The sequence below is a fragment of the Aythya ferina genome, assembly GCF_964211825.1.
Source record: "Aythya ferina genome assembly, chromosome: 3".
NCBI lineage: Eukaryota > Metazoa > Chordata > Aves > Anseriformes > Anatidae > Aythya > Aythya ferina.
The window spans coordinates 112,872,791-112,894,303 of NC_140298.1; the positions used below are offsets into that span (position 1 = coordinate 112,872,791).

Consider the following 21,513-nt stretch of genomic DNA (forward strand, 5'->3'; position numbering starts at 1 on the left):
TGTATATTTTGTTATTAATTGTTATTCATTTACAAGGAGGCAGTGTGGCAAGTGGACAGAGCTCTAACTGGGCTCAAGAATGTATTTAATCTTTTTTTGTGATACAGCTGCTCCTAGCTGACCCTGAAATATGGGTGACCTCTGAGAAATGACTGCTTTACTTCTACTGTGTGTGAAATGAAAGAATACAACAGTGCTCTCAAGGAGAATGTGTTGAGACATCATAGAAAACAGTAAGAAGTAAGTAATATTACTCTGGCTCAGAAAGCAAGATTAGTCCTAGCACATTTGGACAAATACACCTGTTTGTGACTGTGTAAATAAACACGACTTCAGCCTTACAGATGATTCTCTAGCTGAAACCTGAACCTGGTCCAGCACTTCTAATGACCAGCCCTTCTTCAAGCTGATGGTGCTTTAGCCTAGCAAAGCAGAGGTTCACAGTGCAGGGTGAGAAAAATAGGAAAGCATTGCCAAATATCAGCCCTGGAAGGCAGCAAGATCAGCACATACAGCATTAAACTAGGAATTCAGCTATCTGGGTCCTGACTGTCATTCATAAACTGGGTGATATTGGGGTGAGCAAACTGGGTGATGAATTTCTTCACTTCTCAGTGCCTCAGTTTTCCTAGTTGCAGTAGCAGTTAACTGCATTTAAAGCACACTGGGGACATGCACGTTTCAGATATTACAGTTTTATATAGCAGGAGAGGGATGGGACCTGCAAAAGAGCAGAAAGACCAATGCTCTTAAATTCATGGTGATAAAAGAGGACTGAGGTACAGTTGTTAAGCATGGAGGAGAGAAAGAATGCAATCTTTCCTCCAAGCTAAGACATAATGCTGAACTGCATCTCATTTCTGACCTATTCTCCCTTCTGGGTGGCCTTGGGGACAAGGGATCCAAGAGATTGTGCATGATCACATGCATTATTACCTATCCCCGGGAGACAACTTCGAAGGCATGGTTGGATTTCAAGGGCTGTTAACCCCAAAAACAAAGGCCCACACTGGCGTTCCCATGATTCATGTTTACCCCATAAGACTATCCATGAGAGAAAGACCTTCCTTTGTCTGTGCTGCTGTTGGGACAGTTGGCCTCTTCCCATTTGAAACACACAGCTGATGATCCCCTAAGGAATAAGGGTATTATGGAAATGGACTTTAACAGAATTGCCTGTTTCTCAAAGGATGATATATATATATATATATATATATGTATATAATTAATATTATTATTTTTAGCAAGAGCTATTTTCACCTTTGCTCTTGGAAGGCATCTTTACAGTCTTGTTTAAAAACAAAGTCCTCATGTGACATTGATGTAAGCTCCCAAACCTCTGGTTCATGTTATTAACAATAACATAAAGGGCTGCTCAAGCACACTTCCCATGTTTAGCCTTAAACCCCTTGTCATCAGAGTTCTTTTTCATTCCCGTATACTGAGTCAGCCAAACCTAATTACCCTTTAATCAGTAAAATCAACACCTGCTAACAGGGTGGGCTTTTTTCTGCAAATACAGCTTCCCTTTTCCAGAGTGCTGATAAATTTCCAGGGGCCCTATTACCACTTTATCCCACTGATAAGGAGCTTTGGCTGATAATCTGGTAATAGGCACAGTTATCTCACACCTCTGAGGCTGTAGTGGTGAATCTTCCCCTTGGCAAGGGCAGCAGAGCTAGGTGAGAGAGGTGTTATGTGCAGATGCAGGGAGCCAAATGTCCTGATCTTTTCTATTTAAAGCTTAGGACGACTTTTGGCAGGTGGGATTAAAGTCTTGGGTGAAACAAAACAGCCTGCAGAGGTTCCTGATTGTTGATCTTGCTTAGGTGGCCCTCTGCAAAGTGCCACAGTGGCAGGGGCATCTGTGAGGAGCAGGAGTGTCGGGGTCACTGCTGTCCTTGGGAGCTGGCTCCTCTGTCCTCTTGCTGTAGATCCTTGGGGTGTGAGGAGCTGCTTGTGGGACAGAGGGTTGCTTTTAGGTGTCATTTGGACCAGACCAGCTCCTTGCTCATGTGGTCTTATGCTCAGGATATCCCACACTACCCTCATCCTCAGTGAAGCTGGGTGGAACTCGAGCAAGTGGTTGTATGGACAGAAGGCAAACAGGGCCACAGCCTGACAGCTCCCTTTCAGTTTGCTTTTAGTGCACAGGCCAGGGTGGGTTTCTGGTGGAAATAATGAATGTGGTATTCATGGTAGTGCTCTTGAAAATGTCTTTCACATATAACCTGACAGCCGGTCTGATTCTCGTCTGAGAACAGCCGAAACATTGTTTGAAACTTCAGCATAAGAAGCTCTTTACAAGGGCACTCAGCTTTGAAAAAAAAAAATAAAAAAATAGAGGTGTTTGGGCTGAAGCCCCTTATGCTTTTCAGTTCTGAGGTGAAAGTTTTTGGAAAGTTTGGCTTATTTCCATGTGGGTGAGCAGGACAGAAGAGTAAAAACTAGTTGTGGCTTTTCCTTGGATGTTCCCACTCTGGTTATTTCTGGTGGGGAGAAGGTGCAGCTTTGTCCAGGAGCTGTGTGCCTGCCTCCACCTTCCCTGGCAGCCCCACACCGTGCTGCTCTTTGGGTTTGTGTGTGCACCCCCAGACTGCTAAGGGCTGTTGGCTTTGCCCGTCAAAACCATCTGCATGTTCTCTGCACCATCACTCTGTTCTAGCCTAGATATATCAGTTATGTCCATTATTTATACACAAAGCTGAAATGCTGCTAATGCTGATGAGCAAGGCCAGGATCTCTCTCCTGTACCCAAGGAGTACATGTGTATGGATGTATGTGCGTAGATCGTGTGTATGGATGGAGATCAGGTAAAATAAAGTACTGAATGTGCTTCCAGGTGATCTGAAGCCTTCTTTTGGCTCTGAAGTGTGAGCAGAGCTTGGGTTAGCAGCTAAGCCCGTGCTGGTTGGAGGTTAAAGCAATGGCTATAGCAGGAGACAGCTCTCCTGGTCTGAAGAGGTTATGAACTGCATGAAAATCCTCTGTTGAGCTTGGTGGAGGGAAGAGGTGTGCAGGGGGATAGATGAAGTCTGGCCTGGCTGGCTGCTTTCAAAAGGAAGGAGGATTTTGGATGTGTGGACTGACACCAGCCCCAGTCTGGCACTGAGATCCAGGAGGGTTTGATCCCAGTGATACTAGTCCAAAATCTCTTCCACCGTGAGATCAGCTGTAAGGCTGGGCATTGCTGAAGAGTCGTCCTGTCACCAGTCTGGCAGGACACCACTTCTCAGCCTAACTGCAGTAGCAAGTGCCCATCCTTCCAAAAATCCACACAAATTCAGATGCTTTGTCCTGGGCTCCCTCCTTTGAAAACACTGCCCATCCTTCTGTCCGTCTGCACCAGAGAGGAAAGATCCCAGGGTGCCTGAAATAACAGCGACTTCTCTAAAACAACCCCCAGGGAGCCCCCCCATCTCTTTCACCCCCCTGCCCTGCCGCTGCTGGACAGCTGCACGCGAGGAGCCCACAGCAAATTTGGGCGAAAAAGCGATGGCTTTTAGGACCCTGGGACCTCCGCCAAGGCTCAGGTAGGTCTGTCTCATTCGTCAGCCTCACTCAGTCGGATTCATTCACTCCAAGGGATGTGTGTGTGTGTGTGTGAGTGGTTTTCCTTCCTGGCTGCTGGCTGCGATCCTTCCAAGCTATGGGACTAAGAGTTTTCTCCGGGCGATGAGTGTCGGGCTGGGGCAGAGAGCGCTTTTCTTCTCTCTGGAAGAAAACAAGCCGTGAGGATACCTAAGGATGTGCTGCCCAGATGTGTTTCCTACCTCCGCCTTTCTCCTGGGACTGATGTGCTTGACAGCTTGCAGCAACTTTGCTAGGACTTCGGCAGACTTCTCAGGTAGGGGAGAAGTGCTGACCCAGCCGGGAGCTCTTTTTACGGTGTGCAGGGACGGCACAAGGAAAGTGGATGGGGAGCAGATCTGGGAGAGTTGCGCTGGGAGTGATTTTAATCCTTTTAAAGTAATCTGATGGAAAGGATCCTTCTGTAAGAGGATTTTGAGTTTGTTAAAAGCCTGCCTCAATAACCCTGAGCAAAACTGTTTCAGTGGAGTAGGATCTGAGTAACTTTGGGAACAGGGATGGGAAATGTTTTAACTTCTGTTTGTAGCTGGGTTTGTGCTGCCCTTCTCTGAGGAGTGAGTGAAAGGAGCTAGGTTAGGAGACTGGGATGGCTGAGGATGTAAGAGAAAGCTAACATAGAAATTTTAAGTGTTTTGTAATGGGCCAGATTCCTTTGCTCTTATATACATCTCCTGACTGTTTCAGAAGTCCCAAACTCAGAAAAAGGAAGCATTAGGTGCAGATTATGAATTATACTCAGCCTGTGATTGCTTAAAGCAGGATAAGATGTGTCTCATTTCTAAATATGTTGTAAAATAGGAAACTAAAACTATTCACAGCACTTGTTTTGAGTTGTGCACAGCAGTTAAATACACAGTGCTTTGAAGGTGGGGAGTCCTGTATAAGTTTTATAACTATGTGCAGCTGCTTCAGCTACTTTAAAATTAGCTTTCTGCATCTGTTCTTTGTGGATATGTGTATGAGTCAATGAAAACATACCAGTCTCCTTTTGCAGTTGAGCAGGGTGATTATTTTGCTCAGGAATGGCTAGTGGGGTCGCTTTGCTTTTGGGATATCTGCCCTAACTTTGTGACCTAATGTGAAGTCTAGCCTGGCATGTCTTTTAGGTGAGTGTTGCAAAAGGAGCAGATAAGAGCTGCCAATTGCAGTTTGCTAATGGAAAAAGCGTCCTTAGCAAGAGCTGAATCTCACTGGTTTCAACACATCACAACACTGCTGCTTGCTTTCTGGGAGTGTGTGTGTCTGTGTGCTGTGAGATTTGTGTTAGAAAGGAGGAGCTTGTGGCAGAGGGTGGGGGGAAGTATAGATAGTAGCTTGAAGTCTTTTAATGGGAAGCTGAAGGGGGCTGACTTGCTTGTGATTCAGTCTCCTTTGGAGGCAGGACAATCCTGGGGGCTGCCATTCAAGGCAGATCTGCCTCTGAATGGGACAACTGAGAGTGTTTTATCTCCTCCCTTCTTGGCGATGAGCTTTCTCTGTGCTCCTCATTGCAACCACGTTAATACAAAAGGGGTGCATGGAGTGGGCACGACAGGGACAAGAGCTGTGATGGGAAAAGCTCAGCTTTTCTACAGTGCAGATACAGTTCCTCCCAGCCAGGCCAACTGATAAGCATTAAAAAAAACATGTACAGAGGTGTCCCATAGCAAGGATGCTTCACGCTGTGCCTACACCACACAGCCGGAGCAGCAGGTGCAAATTCCTTAGGTTTGGTGATGCTGGCACCGGGGGCAGATGCTGTCACTTACAAATAAAAACAAACCACTGAAAACAACATCAAATTTTCTGCAGCATTCAACTGTTCTGCCATGCCCTGGGACAAGAGGGGTGGTTTATAACCCTGTGTACCTGCACTGCAAGGTTGTACAAAGTTAATGCAGGGTCTGTAACCCCAACAATGCAATCTTCTGTGTTCCCACAAGTACCAAAATCTTCCACCAGGTCCAAGCCGTGTTTCCTAATAGCAGGCTTGGCAAGTGTCCCCAGTCATGTTGGACTGACTGTACCTTATGGGACAGGAAACATAATTTGCTGCAGGAAAGGGCTGTGCCCACTGTGTAGCAGCTCTAATAACGTCTTGCACGCTCAGGAGCTGTGTAGCCACAAGAAGAAAGTGGGTAGGGAAAGGAACAGCATGTACCAAATCACACGTTATGCTTCCCCAAAATATTTTACAAATGTCGGTGCTGAGAGCTCACACAGTAGTGGTGGTACAGCCCTGTTAACTCTTCCTACATGGTAGAGCTTTTTTTTTGCTACTGTCACCCCTGTAAATGAATTGTCAGCTGGTATAAGGAATAGAAAGGGGTAGCATACTTTGACCAGAATGGTTTCTAGCCATTTATTTGCTTTTTCTGTACTTTCGGATGTTCAGGGTTGTTCTCTGATATGGTTGGAGTTGAGCAGGTGAAGGTTTTGGGGGAACCTTATAACCTTACTTTATAACCTTACCATATGCCCACCTAAAGATGGAGCACATGAAACACAAATTGCATCCCAAGGAGATGAATGCATATCTATTGATTGCTGCTGAGGAACACAAGGCTTGATGTGATCCTTTGGAAGGTTTTGGCAGCAGTTTGGCTGCTGCCAACTTATGGGAAGGAAATGACACAGCTCATGGGGATGGAAGGGTTTTTCCAGGTTGCAAATAGCAGTGGTGTCCCCAAAGAGAAACTGATGCTCTCCGGAGAATAATGTTTTTTAAACCCTGTAGACCTCATTCAGCCACACTACTTCTCTGGCTTCTCAGCTTGGTTTGGCTCAGCATGGCTGGGAGCTGCTGCTGGCGTAGGAAGAGACTACGTAGCTCCAGTCCTGGAAAGAAACAGTTTAGGGTCTTCAAGGTAAGCACCTCTTGGCTGCAGGAGAATTTCATAGGTCATGGAAAGGCCTCCCAGGGGGGTAAGCAGAGGCCCAGCAAGGTGAACTGTGTTGCCCACAGGAAAGCACAAACAGAAAAGGCAGAAATCTCCCTCACTGGGGCTCCCAGACCTGTGAGTGCATGGTCTCACTCTGCAGCTCCATCCCTCCTGTTTGCACAGCTCAAACACCGCAACGTGAACGCGAGTGCGTGTCATGCTGGGGACTGCTGCAATCCGAGATGTAAGAATTAAAATTCCTTTTAAGTGAAGTATTTGAACTATGTGGAGAGTTTTGGAGTTGTTTTCTTTAATAGTTCTTTAAACATTGACGTTTGCAGGAGGTTGTGGGGGTAGGAAGCAGGTCTTCGGGGAGCGAGTGGAGTAACCAGGCACTTTATAGTCACTTCTTAAAAAAAAAAATAATAAAATAAAAGGCCTGGACTTTCTCTCTGTGGCTGCTTGTAGTATGGGCTCTTGATCTAATCTCATTGTGATTGCTTCTTGTGCTCAGGACTCAGTGTCATGGTGTGTCATGTACCCCTTATGTTCAAGGTGACGCTTGAAGACTCTGATGGGGTATGGGCAAGAGGCTGGTCTTTCAGCTCCCTGTGCTTTAACTGCAAAACACTTCATCCTAATCTCAGCCCTGGAAATGAACTCCCTGAAATCCATGCTGGTTGATTAAACCTTTATTTTGGCCCTCTTCAATTCATGGTGGGAGTCCAAGACAAAGCAGTGGCTTCCTGTGCCATTGCCACTCTGCGTAGGCCCTGGGAGCTGGTAAGCACAAAGCTCACTCCTTAGATGTGTAGGATTAAAGAAAACAGGGCCCAAACTAGTCTTTGGTGCTAACTGAAAATGCAAGTGTTGAAAGTTTAGCCAACAGCTATTGCTCATACCCCATGTGCTGTCTCTAGCTCCAGCCATGGGGTTCCTTTTGCTGCCCTGCAGATAAATCATGCAAACACACGGTGACTTCTGCTCTGGCCACCACCAGCCACGGTGGCTGTTTAATTTCCAGTTGCATACCTGCAGGGATTTAGACGTTATGGTGCCATGGCTGCTCCACTTCCTTCACCTCCTGCAGTAACTTTCCTGTTCATTAGCTAATTTCTGGATAGGACAGCAGTGGCATCAGATCTGTTCGATTGCCACGAATCTCATCGTAGTGGGGCCAGATCCTTTCACTACCACTGCAGAGCAGAAAAGGCTGTTCTGTGAACTCTACTCTTTGCAGATATCAGAGGATCCGCTGCAGGGAGCCACGCCAAAAACTTAAGGTTTCTAGGCATGGAAATAGCTTTGGTTGGGACTCGTGCCTTTTCTGACACAGGGGAACCCAGCTGCAGGACATAAAGCTGTAGGAAAAAACAGCCCCGGTAGAGTTGCTCCCCCCGGGCCCACTTTAATATTTATGTTCTTTGCATTATATTTGGCACGAGCAGGATCTGACCAGCACTTTGCTTAAGGGAGCTGACCCGGCACAGAGCCAGATGAATCCTGATAACTCCATCCACGCCCTGCAGGTGAGCCCTGGGTAGCTTTCGGGAGCTTTCCCTGGAGGCTCTTCCTGGCTTTGAAAGCACAAAGATTTTTTTGTTGGTGATGCGTTTTTTTTTTTTTTTTTTTTTTTTTTTTTTTTTTTTTTTTCCCCAAGAATGGCAGGTTTCAAGTGAAAGCTGCTTTTGCCACTTCCCTGCTAATTGGCTCAGGGTGTTTGTTGGAGCTGCTGAGGGCTGGAGTTGGGAGGGGAAAGGCTCTTCTCCCTGATTGCGTTTAATCAGCCCACAATAAAGGCAATTTGTTTGACAAGCCCATTCACCAAATTATCACCCAAATCTACATGCTAACAGCTTCTGAATGGCTTTAGTCAGACTTTGATATTGGTTTTGGAGTGCTGAATGGGTCGATAGTGTCAAGAGGGGGGGGCATGGGGACAGGATTTCCATGTGTTGAAAGCTGCACGCTGCAAACGGGGGATTTTCGAGAGAAAGGCAGATACAATTTCTCTTTCAGTGCAGTGGTGTAACTCAGTAATGAGGTCTGTGCTTTTGACCCTAAGGGCAAACAGACGCATTTTGGACTTTGTTTAAAGGCTGGGCTGAACCCAGACCACCTCTGTACCTTCTCCTTATGAAGGGCCCTGGAGAATGAGGTTGGAAGGACCTCAGGCTGCTGCTCGGAGAGGTTTTTGCCCCAGACAATGTTTTCCTCCTCAGCTGGAGGCCCTATAATCCAGCCCATCCATCACAGCTGTGTGGGCTGAGGGAGGCCTGTGCTGGGACAAAGAAATTCTCCTTTTGCAGAGGTGACAAATTCCAAAACCTCATGGAAGCCACTTAAAAAACAGCTTGGGCCTCTTCTGATGACATCCTGGAGACATGGCTTCATGGTGCACTGTGTCAGCAAGGCCTGGGGAGCTGAATGAGGGTGCCAGGCTCTGGCAGCAGGAGCTGAGCAGCTCTCCCGAGGGGAAGGTGTGTTGGGTTTTGTCTGCAGCTCTGCCTGTCAATGGGCAGAGAGCTGAGCAGTGCTGGAGGAGGAAATCAATGGGAGGACGTCAATTGGAAGCACAAACCTGGGGCTGTCTCAGTGCCTCAGGCTTGTCCCAGTTTGTCAGCAGGGATGCTGCTTTGTGAGCATCTACAGACTTTGTTAGGCCAGGGTTTATGTGCTCTGTGCCCCTGTCCTGAGGCATACTGTAGAAAACAGCAGGGATTTCCCAATGCTTATAATGTTGTGAGGGGGAACTGACTCTCACAATGTTCAGATTAGTTTTCCTCACAGCTAAAGGGGGCCAAACTGAATTTCGGGAATAGAAACGTGCTTCTGATTGTCTTTGTGGTCCTGGGCTGTGCTGAGAGGTGCAGCTGCCACACAGCAGTGGCAGGTCTGTGTTTGTGCCCCCAGCAGGAGGAGGCACCACAGGGGAAAGGAAGATGGGGTTGCTGTGGGTGCCAGGGTGTCTCGTGAGGGGTCTGTGTGAAACCTCGTGTCTGCAATGACTTCCAGCCTTGGTGAGCCATATTCAAGAGCCACATGCATGCATCTGGCTCGCATCATGTGGAAATCCACGGTTCCTGCCATCAGGGCTGTCAGCAGGGGCCAAGGGTCCCCAGGGATCCCAAGTGGCAGTGTTTAAACAGCACCTGCTAAATGCTGTGGCCCAGAAACTGATCCACTGATGGAAACTTTTGTCAGTACTGGGAACACTTCAGTTAATTCGTATTATTAAAACAAACAAACAAACAAACAAACAAACAAAAAACACAAATCACTATGGTAATTTTAACCATACACTTTTAATAAATGTCTCAGGTTATCTGTACCCAGGGGAAGCTGTTTTGTGCACAGTCTATTCCAGCAAAATGCCCTTGCAGCATTCATCCCACGTCTGTGTGTTGTTAGGGATACGAATGCTGAAGAATTAAAGAAAGCAAATGTTTATGTCCTCAGGTAAAATGTGTTCCCTGATTTAAGTCTCTGTGAAAGCAGATTTCATAAATCACAAATCGTTTGTTCAATTCAAAAAATAAATAGTGGGAATTTTAATGTATCACCTTCTCAACTGAGATACTTTGGTGCTAAAGTAATAATTTTAGCTGCGGGGGACAGAATAAGCTTGGTCTCTGGGCAGAGAACGTACATTTTTACATTTGGCACTTCTTCTGATCCTTTTGGTGATGCTAATTTAAGTCTGGCCTGCTCTCCCAAACTGCCTGGTGTTCAGAACTGAGAATTGAAGTGTGCTGCACTTAGGTGGCCAACACCAGGGCTGTTTACGTGCTGTACTTGCTGCTCGTGCTTGGCATGTATGTGCACGTAGAGATTGAACTTTCTGCTTTCTGATCCAAGACAGCAATCCCAGTCCCTGTGGGGGACTGTTTGAAGTAACTGCCCTGGTGTGGCGTGATGTGTGGTAGTGTTTTCTTTTTTTTCCATTTTTTTTTTCTCCCTGTCATTCCTTTTTATTTAGGTGCCCAAGACCTTCACAGACTCAGTCCCTTTCTGACTTATGAGAAATATAAGGCTGTGTGCAGGAACAGACCCAATGTGCCGCTCAAAGTAGTGTAGAGTATTTTTGGTCAGGTTGGTTTGTGATACTACAAAGTTCCTTGTGCCCTTGCCAGTCTGTGCCTCATTGATAAGGTACTGCTGTTGTCCCTTGGAAAAAGCACAAAAATCCTAGACAGGCAAGGGCCAAATTCTGCTCGGCTGTGAGGCAACTTTGCTGACTTGCTTTGTAGGGTGCACAGAAGTTAATCCCAACTCATCTTCTTGCTGATTAAATCTGATATAGAGGTAATAATTGAGAATATTTTTAAGAGAACTGCTTGACTTAAGAGAACTGCTTGGAAGACGTACGAAGAATGGCTGAGGTCACTGGGCCTGTTCAGTCTGGAGAAGAGGAGGCTGAGGGGAGACCTCATCACAGTCTACAACTTCCTCGTAAGGGGGTGTCGAGAGGCAGGAGACCTTTTCTCCATTAACGCCAGTGACAGAACCCGTGGGAATGGGGTTAAGCTGAGGCAGGGGAAATTTAGGCTTGACATCAGGAGGGGGATCTTCACAGAGAGGGTGGTTGCACACTGGAACAGGCTCCCCAGGGAAGTGGTCACTGCACCGAGCCTGTCTGAATTTAAGAAGAGATTGGACTGTGCACTTAGTCACATGGTCTGAACTTTTGGGTAGACCTGTGCGGTGTCAAGAGTTGGACTTGATGATCCTTAAGGGTCCCTTCCAACTCAGGATATTCTATGATTCTATGATTCTATGACTTACCTGTTATTATTAGTTACCTAGCTGTTCTTTTTGCCTGAGGAAAGATAGAGAGTTGTGTCTCCCTCAGTTTGGGTTTGGGCTGATCCAAGTATGCCTAGCTCAGCTCACTAACAAGATATGAGCTTGTTCGTAGTAATTAATATATGTATATCTGCTCTTTCGGGGGTGCTTGATGTTTGGCTGCCTGGAACCCACTGCGTGTCTTTTCATGTCAGAAAGGCAATGATGGCTTGGCTGTTCTGAGATGCATGGTAAAATAAACCTTGAGTGGGGCTTTTCAAATATACCTTGTGCCCTTGAATGGAATTAATGGATGCTGTGGTATCGGTTTTGATGGGGTTCCCTTGGATGTTAAGGCTTGGTGTACAATAATCACTCTTGGCACCATCTAGATCCTGGCATGAAGACGGAGCAGCATGTATGGGATTTGCAGCTGGGGAACTCTGAGTGGTAGGGTTTCAGAAGTGAACATGAACTAACAGATGGATTTAGCATACTGCAGAAGAATTTGCAGTAGATGTTGTCCCAGCACTTTAGTTGTGGTGGGCAGGGACGATCACATACACCTGCGGGTGAAGTATCCCACATCAGTTGAAAGATTTAAGCAAAGACTCTCCTTTTTTAATAGCAATTTCAGAGAAAGCCTAGAGACCTGGAGCCCAAGAAGCTTTATCAGCCACCTACAACCTAAGAACTTCCATAACTACATTCGTGTGTCACCTTTTGACATGGTATTGACATACTAGGTGCTAGCAGAAACACTCGTCACTCCTTCAGCAGCCCACAAAAGCATCAAAATGTCAAGGGTGTGAACGTGGGCTGTCTTCAGATGTGTTTTGCTGTCCTACGACAGACCAGGTACCTGATGGTGGTACTAAGGACCATTCAGACCACCTACTTGGAGACCCCCTATGTGATCATGTTTTATTTTCATCTGCTATCAGATTGTTTCTGCTTGTGGTTTTGCTGCTGGATTTTATCAACATGTGTTGTATCAGCCTCGAGGGTTTAAAATGGGCTTTTGCTCCTACAAGTAAATATAAAAACAAACATAGAAGTGGGGAGATTTTTCCTGTGGTTTTTTTTTTTTTTTTTTTTTTTTTTTTTTGGTATTGTTTTGTGGGCTGGGGTGACCTGCATCCTGTGCCTGGGACCTGTGAGCTCAGCTGTGATCCTTTATTGCTTGCTCCTCTGCATTGCTACTAAGGGTGCTCCATGGCAGATGCTATTTCTGGCATTAATTTCCCATGTTTGCTGTGTTTTTGCAAAGGCTTTTGGCTCGCGTGTTTTCCCTTGAAGCTGTGTCGGGGCCAAGAGCACAGACTGTCAGTGCAATTAGGCTGATAGGTGGTAACTTGAGCTGCTGTAGATGGATTGTGTTCAGTTTTGGGCCCCAGTCTTTGGGAAACCTCTTACCTCTGTGGTCTGTGTGGGGCCTGTGAGTGCAATGCTCCCGTGGCCCCGCCAATGTCTGTAAGGTGCTACAGGACAAAAATCTCTCCTTTGGTTTTGGAAAAGTTTATCGTTTCTGCTTAATATTCAAAAACTGCATTAAAGATGTAAGTTAAGAAATACTAAAATTAAGGTAGCTACTTGAATCCATCCCTTTAGGTTGTTTGAATTTTATTATTTACACTGAGTTACTCTTTAATGAGTGTGTATTACTGTTCCTCCACTTCCTGTCCCCTGTGGACATCTTGCCCAGTGCACAATCCAGCTGCCTCCAACTTGATCATTTGTTTTACCTTCAGGTTTCTTATGGCCCTGGAGCCTTATTTACCATGTGCTATTTAAACCCGATTCTGCTTGCTGTGAGTGCTGGCAAACAGGGATGTAGTTACCTGTCCAGCCCTCCTGGAAGGAGAAGCTGGGGTGTTATCTGCATTGCACAGATGAGGATCTAAGAGGTTAGCGTCAAGACCTCTAACTTCTCAATTTGGGGCACTAGGAACTGGCAAATTTTTCAGAGGTTTTTCAGGATCTATTTTTTTGCCTCCAGGAGCAGCCGGTGCCCCTTATCCACCCTCTCAAGCTGTGACAGGCAGGAAGAAATACATGGTTGCTGGTGCTTGATCCACAGTTCCATCTCCAGCACTGTAATGAGCATCTGCAAAAAACAAAAACAAAAACAAAAAACAAACAAACAAACAAACAAAAAAAAGCTTAAGATGAGCATTACGGTTGCACATAGCTAAGTGTTTGGGTTTAGACCTGGTAGACATCTAAATGCCATGTAGCTCCTTGCCCACTTCCCCCTCCAGTGGGTTGGGGAAGAGGAAAGGAAGAGTAAAAGAAAGAAAGCTCATGTGCTATGATAAAAATAATTGAACAAGTGAAGGAGAAGTGGAAGAAGAGAGAAAGAAAACAAAATAAGTTTTTACAGAGGCAAAAGGCAGAGGCAATTTGTTGCTACCTCTCATGGGCAGACTGATGTCCCTGAGCAGTTCTTGAGCAAAATTTGGTTGACCTCCCTGAACTACCCTCCTATCCATTTATTGCTGAGTATGACATTATATGGCATGGGATATCTTTTTAGTAAGTTTGGGTCATTTACCTGGTTGTGTCCCCTCCCAGCATCTTGTGCATCCCCAGTCTATTCACTGGGGCATGGAACAAGGTGAGAAATGGGGGAGGCTTTAATGCAGTGCAAACACTGCTCAGCAACAGCTAAAACATTGGTGTGTTTGGGTCACTAATCAAAACCACAACACCATACAGGCAGCCATTTAAAAAACAAAACAAAACCAAATAAAAACAAACAAAAAACTTAATTCCATCCCAGCCCAACCCTGTACAGTAAGGAAGGGGCAACGTTACACCTAGGTTTCATAGGCAATATAAACTAGGGGTGGATATGATAACAAGCTTCTAGTTGTTGGTGGGTACAGTCTGAACCCATGAAGTGCAGTTGTAAGAAAGGTCTGGTTTTGAATAACTTTATTTATTTATTTATTTATTTATTTATTTACTTTTATTTTAGACCAGTCGCACTTTGGGGGTTGCTTCATTTAGGATGAGCTAACAGTACTTAAAGTTGGGTAACAAATGTGGGGTCAGTCCCTAGAACATGCTCCTTCTAAATGAGGTTTGAAGACATTATCCCTCCATGTTTTTGTTTGTTTCTTTTCACAGGCGAAAAATGTAAATGTGCCTATTCAAAGGCACAAATACAGATCCTCTGGTGCAGGTGATATCGCTAAAATGGAGCCCCTGGGATTTGTCTGGTTTAATTTATCTCTGGATTTTCATTGTGTGGGTAACCCCTTGGAAAGTGAGGTTGTTGATCTGCCTGCTTCCAAAGCACGTCAATTTCTTCATGCATCCTTTGTAAAGGGGCTGCTTCTGTTGTGTTAACACTGTTTGCTTCCTGGTTTATGTGCTCAAGCTGAATTCCAGCTCAAAGAGGTTAAAGCTTTATAAAAGTGAGTTGAGCAGGGAAGTGGCTCCACAGTTGATGATGAAGCACACACATCTGTGACCCACGCTGTGCTCACATGTTAGTTTATTGTTAGCCTCACAATAATGGATAGTGCTGGGTTTTGTTCAGCTAAACAACTTTGATGGAATGAATTGTATAGAAAAAAAGAATAGATGAAGCCTGGCTGTTATTTGCCAAAACATTCTTTGTTTTAGCTGTGTTGTGTGGGACACAGAACTCCCAGAAGAGGACAGTCTCTCTTCTATTGCAGCCAAGGGAAGCTGGTTGGCTGAGCAGGGAGGCAGAGAAAGAAGTTCAGTAAGAAGGGGTGAAAATAAATAATGTGATTCTTCCTGCCCTTTGGGTTTGCTTGTCCCTAGCTGTTAGCCCAGTCTTTCTCTTTGGCTGTAGGAGTAGAGGCTCTGCTACACCACCGAGTTGCCCTGCAATGTGATTGGTGCCATTTGGCTGGGATTTGGTTCAGCTTTATGTACTCAGGTAGCTGTTGATACATTTTGGCAATAGAAAATGCCTCCTTCTAGCTGATGGAGTGTAAAGGTCTAGCAGGAAGCTGTATGTGTGGTGGCAGACAATCAATTTTTCTTGCTGGTTAAGTGCAAATCACTTCTTACTTCTCTCTCTAACATCCATATATGTCCATATAATTGGAGGGCAGGGTTCAAGTTCAAACCGATAAGATTATTTTGCCTCCCTAAGCTGCATGACAATAGCAAATTAAGTCATGGACCTCCTTTTTCTGTAATGGGAACCAATCTCATTAGAAACAGAGCTGGATTAATGGAGAGCCCAATCTACCGTACAGATACGCTTTCTGACCCCAGCAGGCCTGAAGTGCCTTTTGTTCACTCCAGGCTTCTCTACATTTTCCCATCACCTACACATCACCTAGGTGGAGCTGGTGGTGATTGTTCCTCCTCAAGTAAAGCCTGCTGGGGGTGAAAAGGAAGATGATCGGCCAGCGCGGTATCACAATTTGAATGACAAAGTGATTTTTTAAAAATGTTTCCCTTAATTTAAACTGTTGGAGTACAAAACTGATGAAGGTGACTGTTGCAGGGTATTGGAGATAAAGAGCTCTTCTTTGCTGGTTTGACCTGTGAGACAGAAGTTCCTCTTCTGCTTCTCAGCATTGCCCTCTACTACAGATCAAAACATCTCAGACCCTTTTACATCAACCTCTCCAATATCCGGTCACAGGAAGCTAGCTCCTTCTATTGGGGGAAGAAAAAGACAAACTTTTCCACCCATGACCTGAGTTGCTTCTCTCTGTCCTTCCTGGTTCAGTTCCATGCTGGTGTAGCATGTGCTGCTGTTATTTGCTTGCTTCCCTTCTTTACATCCTTAAGTTCTTCTTTTGGGATCCACTCTGTCTGTCTGTCTATCTACTTATTTATATTACACATATTTATTCCCCTTCTGAGATCACTCTACTCTGGGGGATTAGATATACAGTCCTGGCTGGTTCCAGCTGCTCCCATGAAATGCAACCACATTACATATGCAGAGGGAATAATCCCAACAGCTTCCTGGGTTGAGAGCTTTTCCTGATCCTTAAGGAACTCCTTGTGCCATGGCATCTCTCCTGCATCCTATTTCTTTGACTGATATTGGAGGTCTTGCCTGGAGCTTGACTCCTGGCTGGAAGTCCAAACCTTGCAGCACACTGGCAGGCTGGGCAGATTGGACAGTGTTGGAAAATGACACCAGGGAAAGAATGAGCCTGGCCAGATACTGTAATAATTTGCTGTTGATCAGCCTGGAGGCTAATGATTAATTTGTGAGGAGCCCTTACTTGTGTGTAATTCCATTTAAAGCAGCATGACTATTCACATAAGGCAGGGTTGACTTCTCTTTATGCCCACTCCTCATTAATCAGATTTATTTATTTATTTTAATGAGTCATTAGCAAAAACAAGGGTTAATCAGGATAATTAATACTTCTAAACTGTAGTATTTCACCAGCCAGTCTGCAAATAGGGCATTGCAGCTGAAGAAACCAATCTGTTTTCTGTGCATGTTAAAATTCTGGATATATTTTAAGGTTTCTCAGAAAGGCCAGAACAATGCAACACCCTTTGACAATAGCAATCTCTTCATGGTGGAGTCTGAGCAAGCATTCAGTCCCTTTCCTTCTGGGATTACTCATTTCCTTTTTTTTTTTTTCTTTCTCCTGAAATGAAAACAATGTTCCCCCAAAAGCACAACTTCTGCCGTGCTGACAGAGCCAGGCCCTGTCACTGTCAGTCAGGCGTTGGGTGGGACATTGTCTTCTCATTTCCCCCCTCTAAGCTGCAGCTCAGAGAGGAAAAAAAAGAAATAGAAAGCAACAAAGAAACCCTTTTCAGACATTGTTTTATTGCTGTCAGAAATAACTAATGCCCACCCTGAATTTCACTCGTTTTTTTTTTTTTTTAAAGGCTTCCATCCTTTATATGCACAGGGGAGAGCAAGACACATGGGAAAGAAATCATGTTCAATGAAATGAAATGCCATCAAGCAAACTAGAGGCACAAACCACGGGTCTCCTGGTGTCTGGGGCTGTAGCCCCAGGCCTGGTTCAAGTGTGAGGAGAGCCCGTGATTAAAGAGACTGTTCCAGGCCTCCTGTGTGTTCCGGCCCCAAAGCTTGCTAGAGAGCCTGGCTGTAGGCCTGAGCCTCTGTTTTCCTGCCTGTCCCAATTGATTACTGCTCCCAAGTGTCTCCATGTGTTTTTTTGCTACAGCTTGATTCCTTGTAGTTATTTTCACTATGAGGGTGGATGCCCAGGCTGCCCCAATGAGCTGTGGGTGCCCCATCCCTGGCAGTGCCCGAGGCCAGGCTGGACGGGGCTGGGGGCAGCCTGGGCTGGTGGGAGGTGTCCCTGCCATGGCAGGGATTGGGACTAGATGGCCTTTAAGGTCCCTTCTAACCTAAACCATTCTGTGATCCTTTGATTTTTGGAGCTCAGCTCCCATAATTAGATTTTTGTGACTTCCAAGGAGCTTTGGTGCTGGGAAGTTGTGGAGTGTTTGTACTACCCCATGAATGTTCTCCCACACTTCTCTCAGTGCAAAAGTAGGACTATATATATATAAAAAAAAAACGTAAAAAAAAAGTGGATGAGCAGCTTGATAGGCCTGAACCTGCTTATTTCTCTTGTACGAGGGGGTTAACACAGCATGAGACAGCTCCAGCTTTGGGCTGGGGAGAGGCTGCAGGTGGAGCTGGCAGGGGGCAGGTGCAGCTGACAGGAGGCATTTGATAAGCAGTGGTAGCTCATGAAGGTTAAAAGCAAGCTCAAATGGAGCAGACAGTGGATTTATCCACATTTATGAGGTTTGCCAGCAAATGCTTTTGGTGAGACACTGCTTCAGCAAGTTGCTCACGTGTAAGACACCATGGTGGTTGCCTGAATATCTGGAGAAAAGTAAAAGTGCAGCTGGGGCTGGCGGGATCCTTTCCTTTGGCAGCTGGGCCTGATGACAGAGGTCTCTGATGTTACCTCCACTAGCATCCCTTCTTGCAGAGGTGATAGAGTGAAACACTTCTACTTCCTCACTGTGTCCAGTCCTGTCCTGTCCTCTCCTCTCCCCAGTAAGAAGTCAGGATGTGCTTGGTCCAAATTTTTCCCGTTGTCTTTAAAAGCACCAAATCAGATGGACTCATCTTGATTATAAGAGATTTAAGATTTGTCTTTCAACTCAGGCTTGTCCCTTTGTTCAAAATTCTTCTGCTGGGTGAAAACTAGTTTTCTGCTGTGGGGTTAGTGAGGGCTGGAGGATGCTGTTAGTACCCTGAGAGGGATGCTGTCCAAGTATCCATGCCTGCTGGATGCAGAGTTGCCTTTTCAAGCCCCTCTCAGCTTTATCAGTGTTGGGGGATTAGTAAGGAAGAACATTTTGGGGTCTGCTTGCCAAAGGGGCCCAAGCAACGAAATGGTGGATATGGAAGGAGCCTGGCTAGATGCATGACCCCTTGGGACTTTCTAGCCCATTTCCTAGCATTGCTTTCTTGCAGAGCCTGAAGCTGCCTCCATCCCAGCCCTATATCATTGGCTTAATGGCAGCACTGATGGATGTGGAGAGGGTCTGATGCTTTTTCCCTGAACACTTGGCCTGGTGGTGTTGGGGCGAGAGTGAGGTCAAAACCCTTTTCTGCTCTTGAAGGAGTGACTATCAAAGGGCAATAACTTTCCATTTAGGGCTTTTTCCATTGGTGACAATGGGCCTGATTTGCATTGTAGAAAAGCTGTCATGTAAATAGTGCCTGCTCATGCGATAACAAAGCTCAGCTGTGCTCAATCCCCCGTGGGATGTGCAGTTTAGATATGAGGGATGTGGAAGGCACACATCACGAAACGTGGTGGGGAGAGGCATGGAAATGTCTGCCTGATGGTGTACTTAAACTGAGATTGAGCATACGGGAAATTGGTGGGTAGGGATGGAAATTTGCTCTTCCAGACTGCTGTCCATCTGAGTCTTGCTTGGGGAGCATCCAGCTTTCTGGATGCCCAGGCATGCGTAAAGCTCTGTGCAGTCTGAGTGCTCTGGTGAAGGCTGTCTTGTTCTCACTCTGATGGCTTGTTTGTGCTAGTGCTTCAGTGATAAATCATTACTGGTGTTTCTAACGAGGCTTTTCAGACAGCTCTGGAAACTTTAAAACGCGCAGTAGTAAGGTAGAGGTGGAGGTAAAACACCTCGGAGGCTTGGTTTGCCTCCAAGGCAGGAAGGGCCAGGTGCTTTTTTGTTCATGACTTAACTCTAAAGTTTCTAGCTTTATAGAAAGCCATTTCTATAAATGGCTTTCCTCCCATTTCTCCCTCTAGTTTTGAATTTACTACAGGTCTCCAAGTAACACGTTCAAGCACACTCAATAAATCTATCAAATAATTCACAGCTGCATGGCATTGATCATTCATAGCTGTACAGGCATTTCACCATAATAAATACCAACAGTATTTTGCAGATGGAGAAACTGAGTCTCAGACTATGGGATTTGGTTTCATTTAACTGTACGAAAGACACCTTCATCCCACCTAAGCTTTTCCTTTGGACTTCTAGCACATACACCATCTGAGTTGCATTACATCTACATCTGGAGATGAGGGGCATCCCAGGATTTCTGGTTCCTCTCCATTGACCTACAGAAGGTCCAGACAGCTGGCTCAGACCAGACAGGTCCTGCTCAAAATCACTAAACTGGAGAGCAGCAAAGCTGATATCCTAAATTCCAGACCATCTCCTGAGCCATAGTTAGTTAATAGCACTTTGCTGATATGCAGCAGACATTCAGTGATTTTTTAAGTAAGTCCTTCTTTCTGTCTTTTTATGACACTTTTTGAAGTGCCACCTACCAGGGTGGCAAGGTAGGGAGCTGGAATACCACTTCGTGTCCGTGTCCTTTCAAGTAATGCTTATGTAGTAGACTGCTATCCTCGCAACCATTCCCTTACTGTGAGGAACGCTAGATAGTACTCCTTGAGCTCTTCTGACAGCACCAAACAAACCCCAGGACTGAGGAGACTGACCTCAATGGTTTGAGATTACTGCATTTGTGTTTATATTTTCTGCATTTCACTTTGCTGCCTAAGTACATTCATTAATTGTTCTGATGTATGTGCCCATCTCCTGTTCTAAATGCAGTGCTTGTTCTAAGAGCAGAATTACATTCATTTGCTCTGAAACAACCTAGGGATTTGTTTTCTTGGGTGTTGTAAAACACACTAGGTATAAATGCTGCAATTAGGAGGTGATGGGCTAATCTCATTAGTCAATGGAAGGAAACATTGGGGTCAGTGGGTTGGATAATGAAATCTGAAGATAAATTTTGATGTGCCAGATGGCCTGGCATAGTGCTTCCACTCATGTGGGAGGAAGGAGAGCCAATAGTGGCTTACAAGAACAAAAGCTTTAGCAAGAGGCATGGCATGTGATTTCTCTGAGCTAGAAACCTGCTTATATGATGTTTCAGTTGTGTGCAGGCCTGTGGGATTCTTTTTTTCTTTTTCTTTTTTGTTTTTGAGCCAATTTTGGACAGTGAGAGACAGGCCTCAAGCACAAGTTAATGAGACACCGGCAGTGTTTTGCTGTGTTTGTATGATCAGTGGCTCAGCAAGAAGAAATAACTCTTTCAGAAGGGGCTGATAATTTAAGTATGTTCATTCTGAAGGGCAGGTTGTCTTTATAGTGTCCCGTTTGCAGCAAATATTTAAGAGTTGATGTTTAAGTCCTGAAATTTGTTTTGGGGAAAAGATTGTAGGCTCTTTCACTGTAACACTTTTCTCTGGGCTCAGCTCTTCATTTTCTGGGATCAGTTCTTTCATCATCAGTTATGTCAAGAAAAAAAAAAAAAAAAAAAAGCAGGGCTGGAAAATATGTCTTAAAAAAAGGGCATTTTTCAAGAATAACCCCTGAGATGGGAACACATCTGTTTTAGCTTGGTCCAACTGGAAAGCTGCCTGGTGGAAACCTGGGGGTATTGGTCAATAGCCAGCTGAATGTGAGGCAGCAGAGTGCTCAGGTGTCCAAGAAGGCCAACAGCATCCTGGCTTTTATCAGAAATAGCGGGGCCAGCAGGACCAGGGAAGTGATTGTCCTACTGTACTCAGCTCTGGTGAGGCTGTACCTCAAGTACTGTGTTAGTTCTGGGACCCTCACTACAAGAAGGACATTGAGGTGCTGGAGTGAGTTCAGAAAAGGGCAGAAGCTGGTGAAAGGTCTAGAGAACACATCTTATGAGCTGAGGGAACTGGGGTTATTTAGCCTGGAGAAAAGGAGGCTCAGGGGAGACCTTATTGCTCTCTCCAACTACCTGAAAGGAGGCTGTAGCAGGGTAGGGGTCAGTCTCTTCTCCCAAGCA

General features: G+C 45.4%; 1 protein-coding gene across 2 annotated transcripts in view; it reads left to right on the forward strand.

Annotated features, from left to right (window-relative positions):
- Positions 1-3,696: 3,696 nt before the first annotated feature.
- The window catches only part of EVA1A (eva-1 homolog A, regulator of programmed cell death), a 199,771-nt gene continuing 181,954 nt past the window's right edge, over positions 3,697-21,513 (forward strand). For both annotated transcript variants that reach the window (XM_084515727.1, XM_084515728.1), the window contains exon 1: positions 3,697-3,847. In XM_084515727.1, coding sequence (XP_084371853.1) covers positions 3,748-3,847 — 100 coding nt within the window. In that variant the 5' untranslated portion in view covers positions 3,697-3,747. The remainder of the gene's footprint in view (positions 3,848-21,513) is intronic.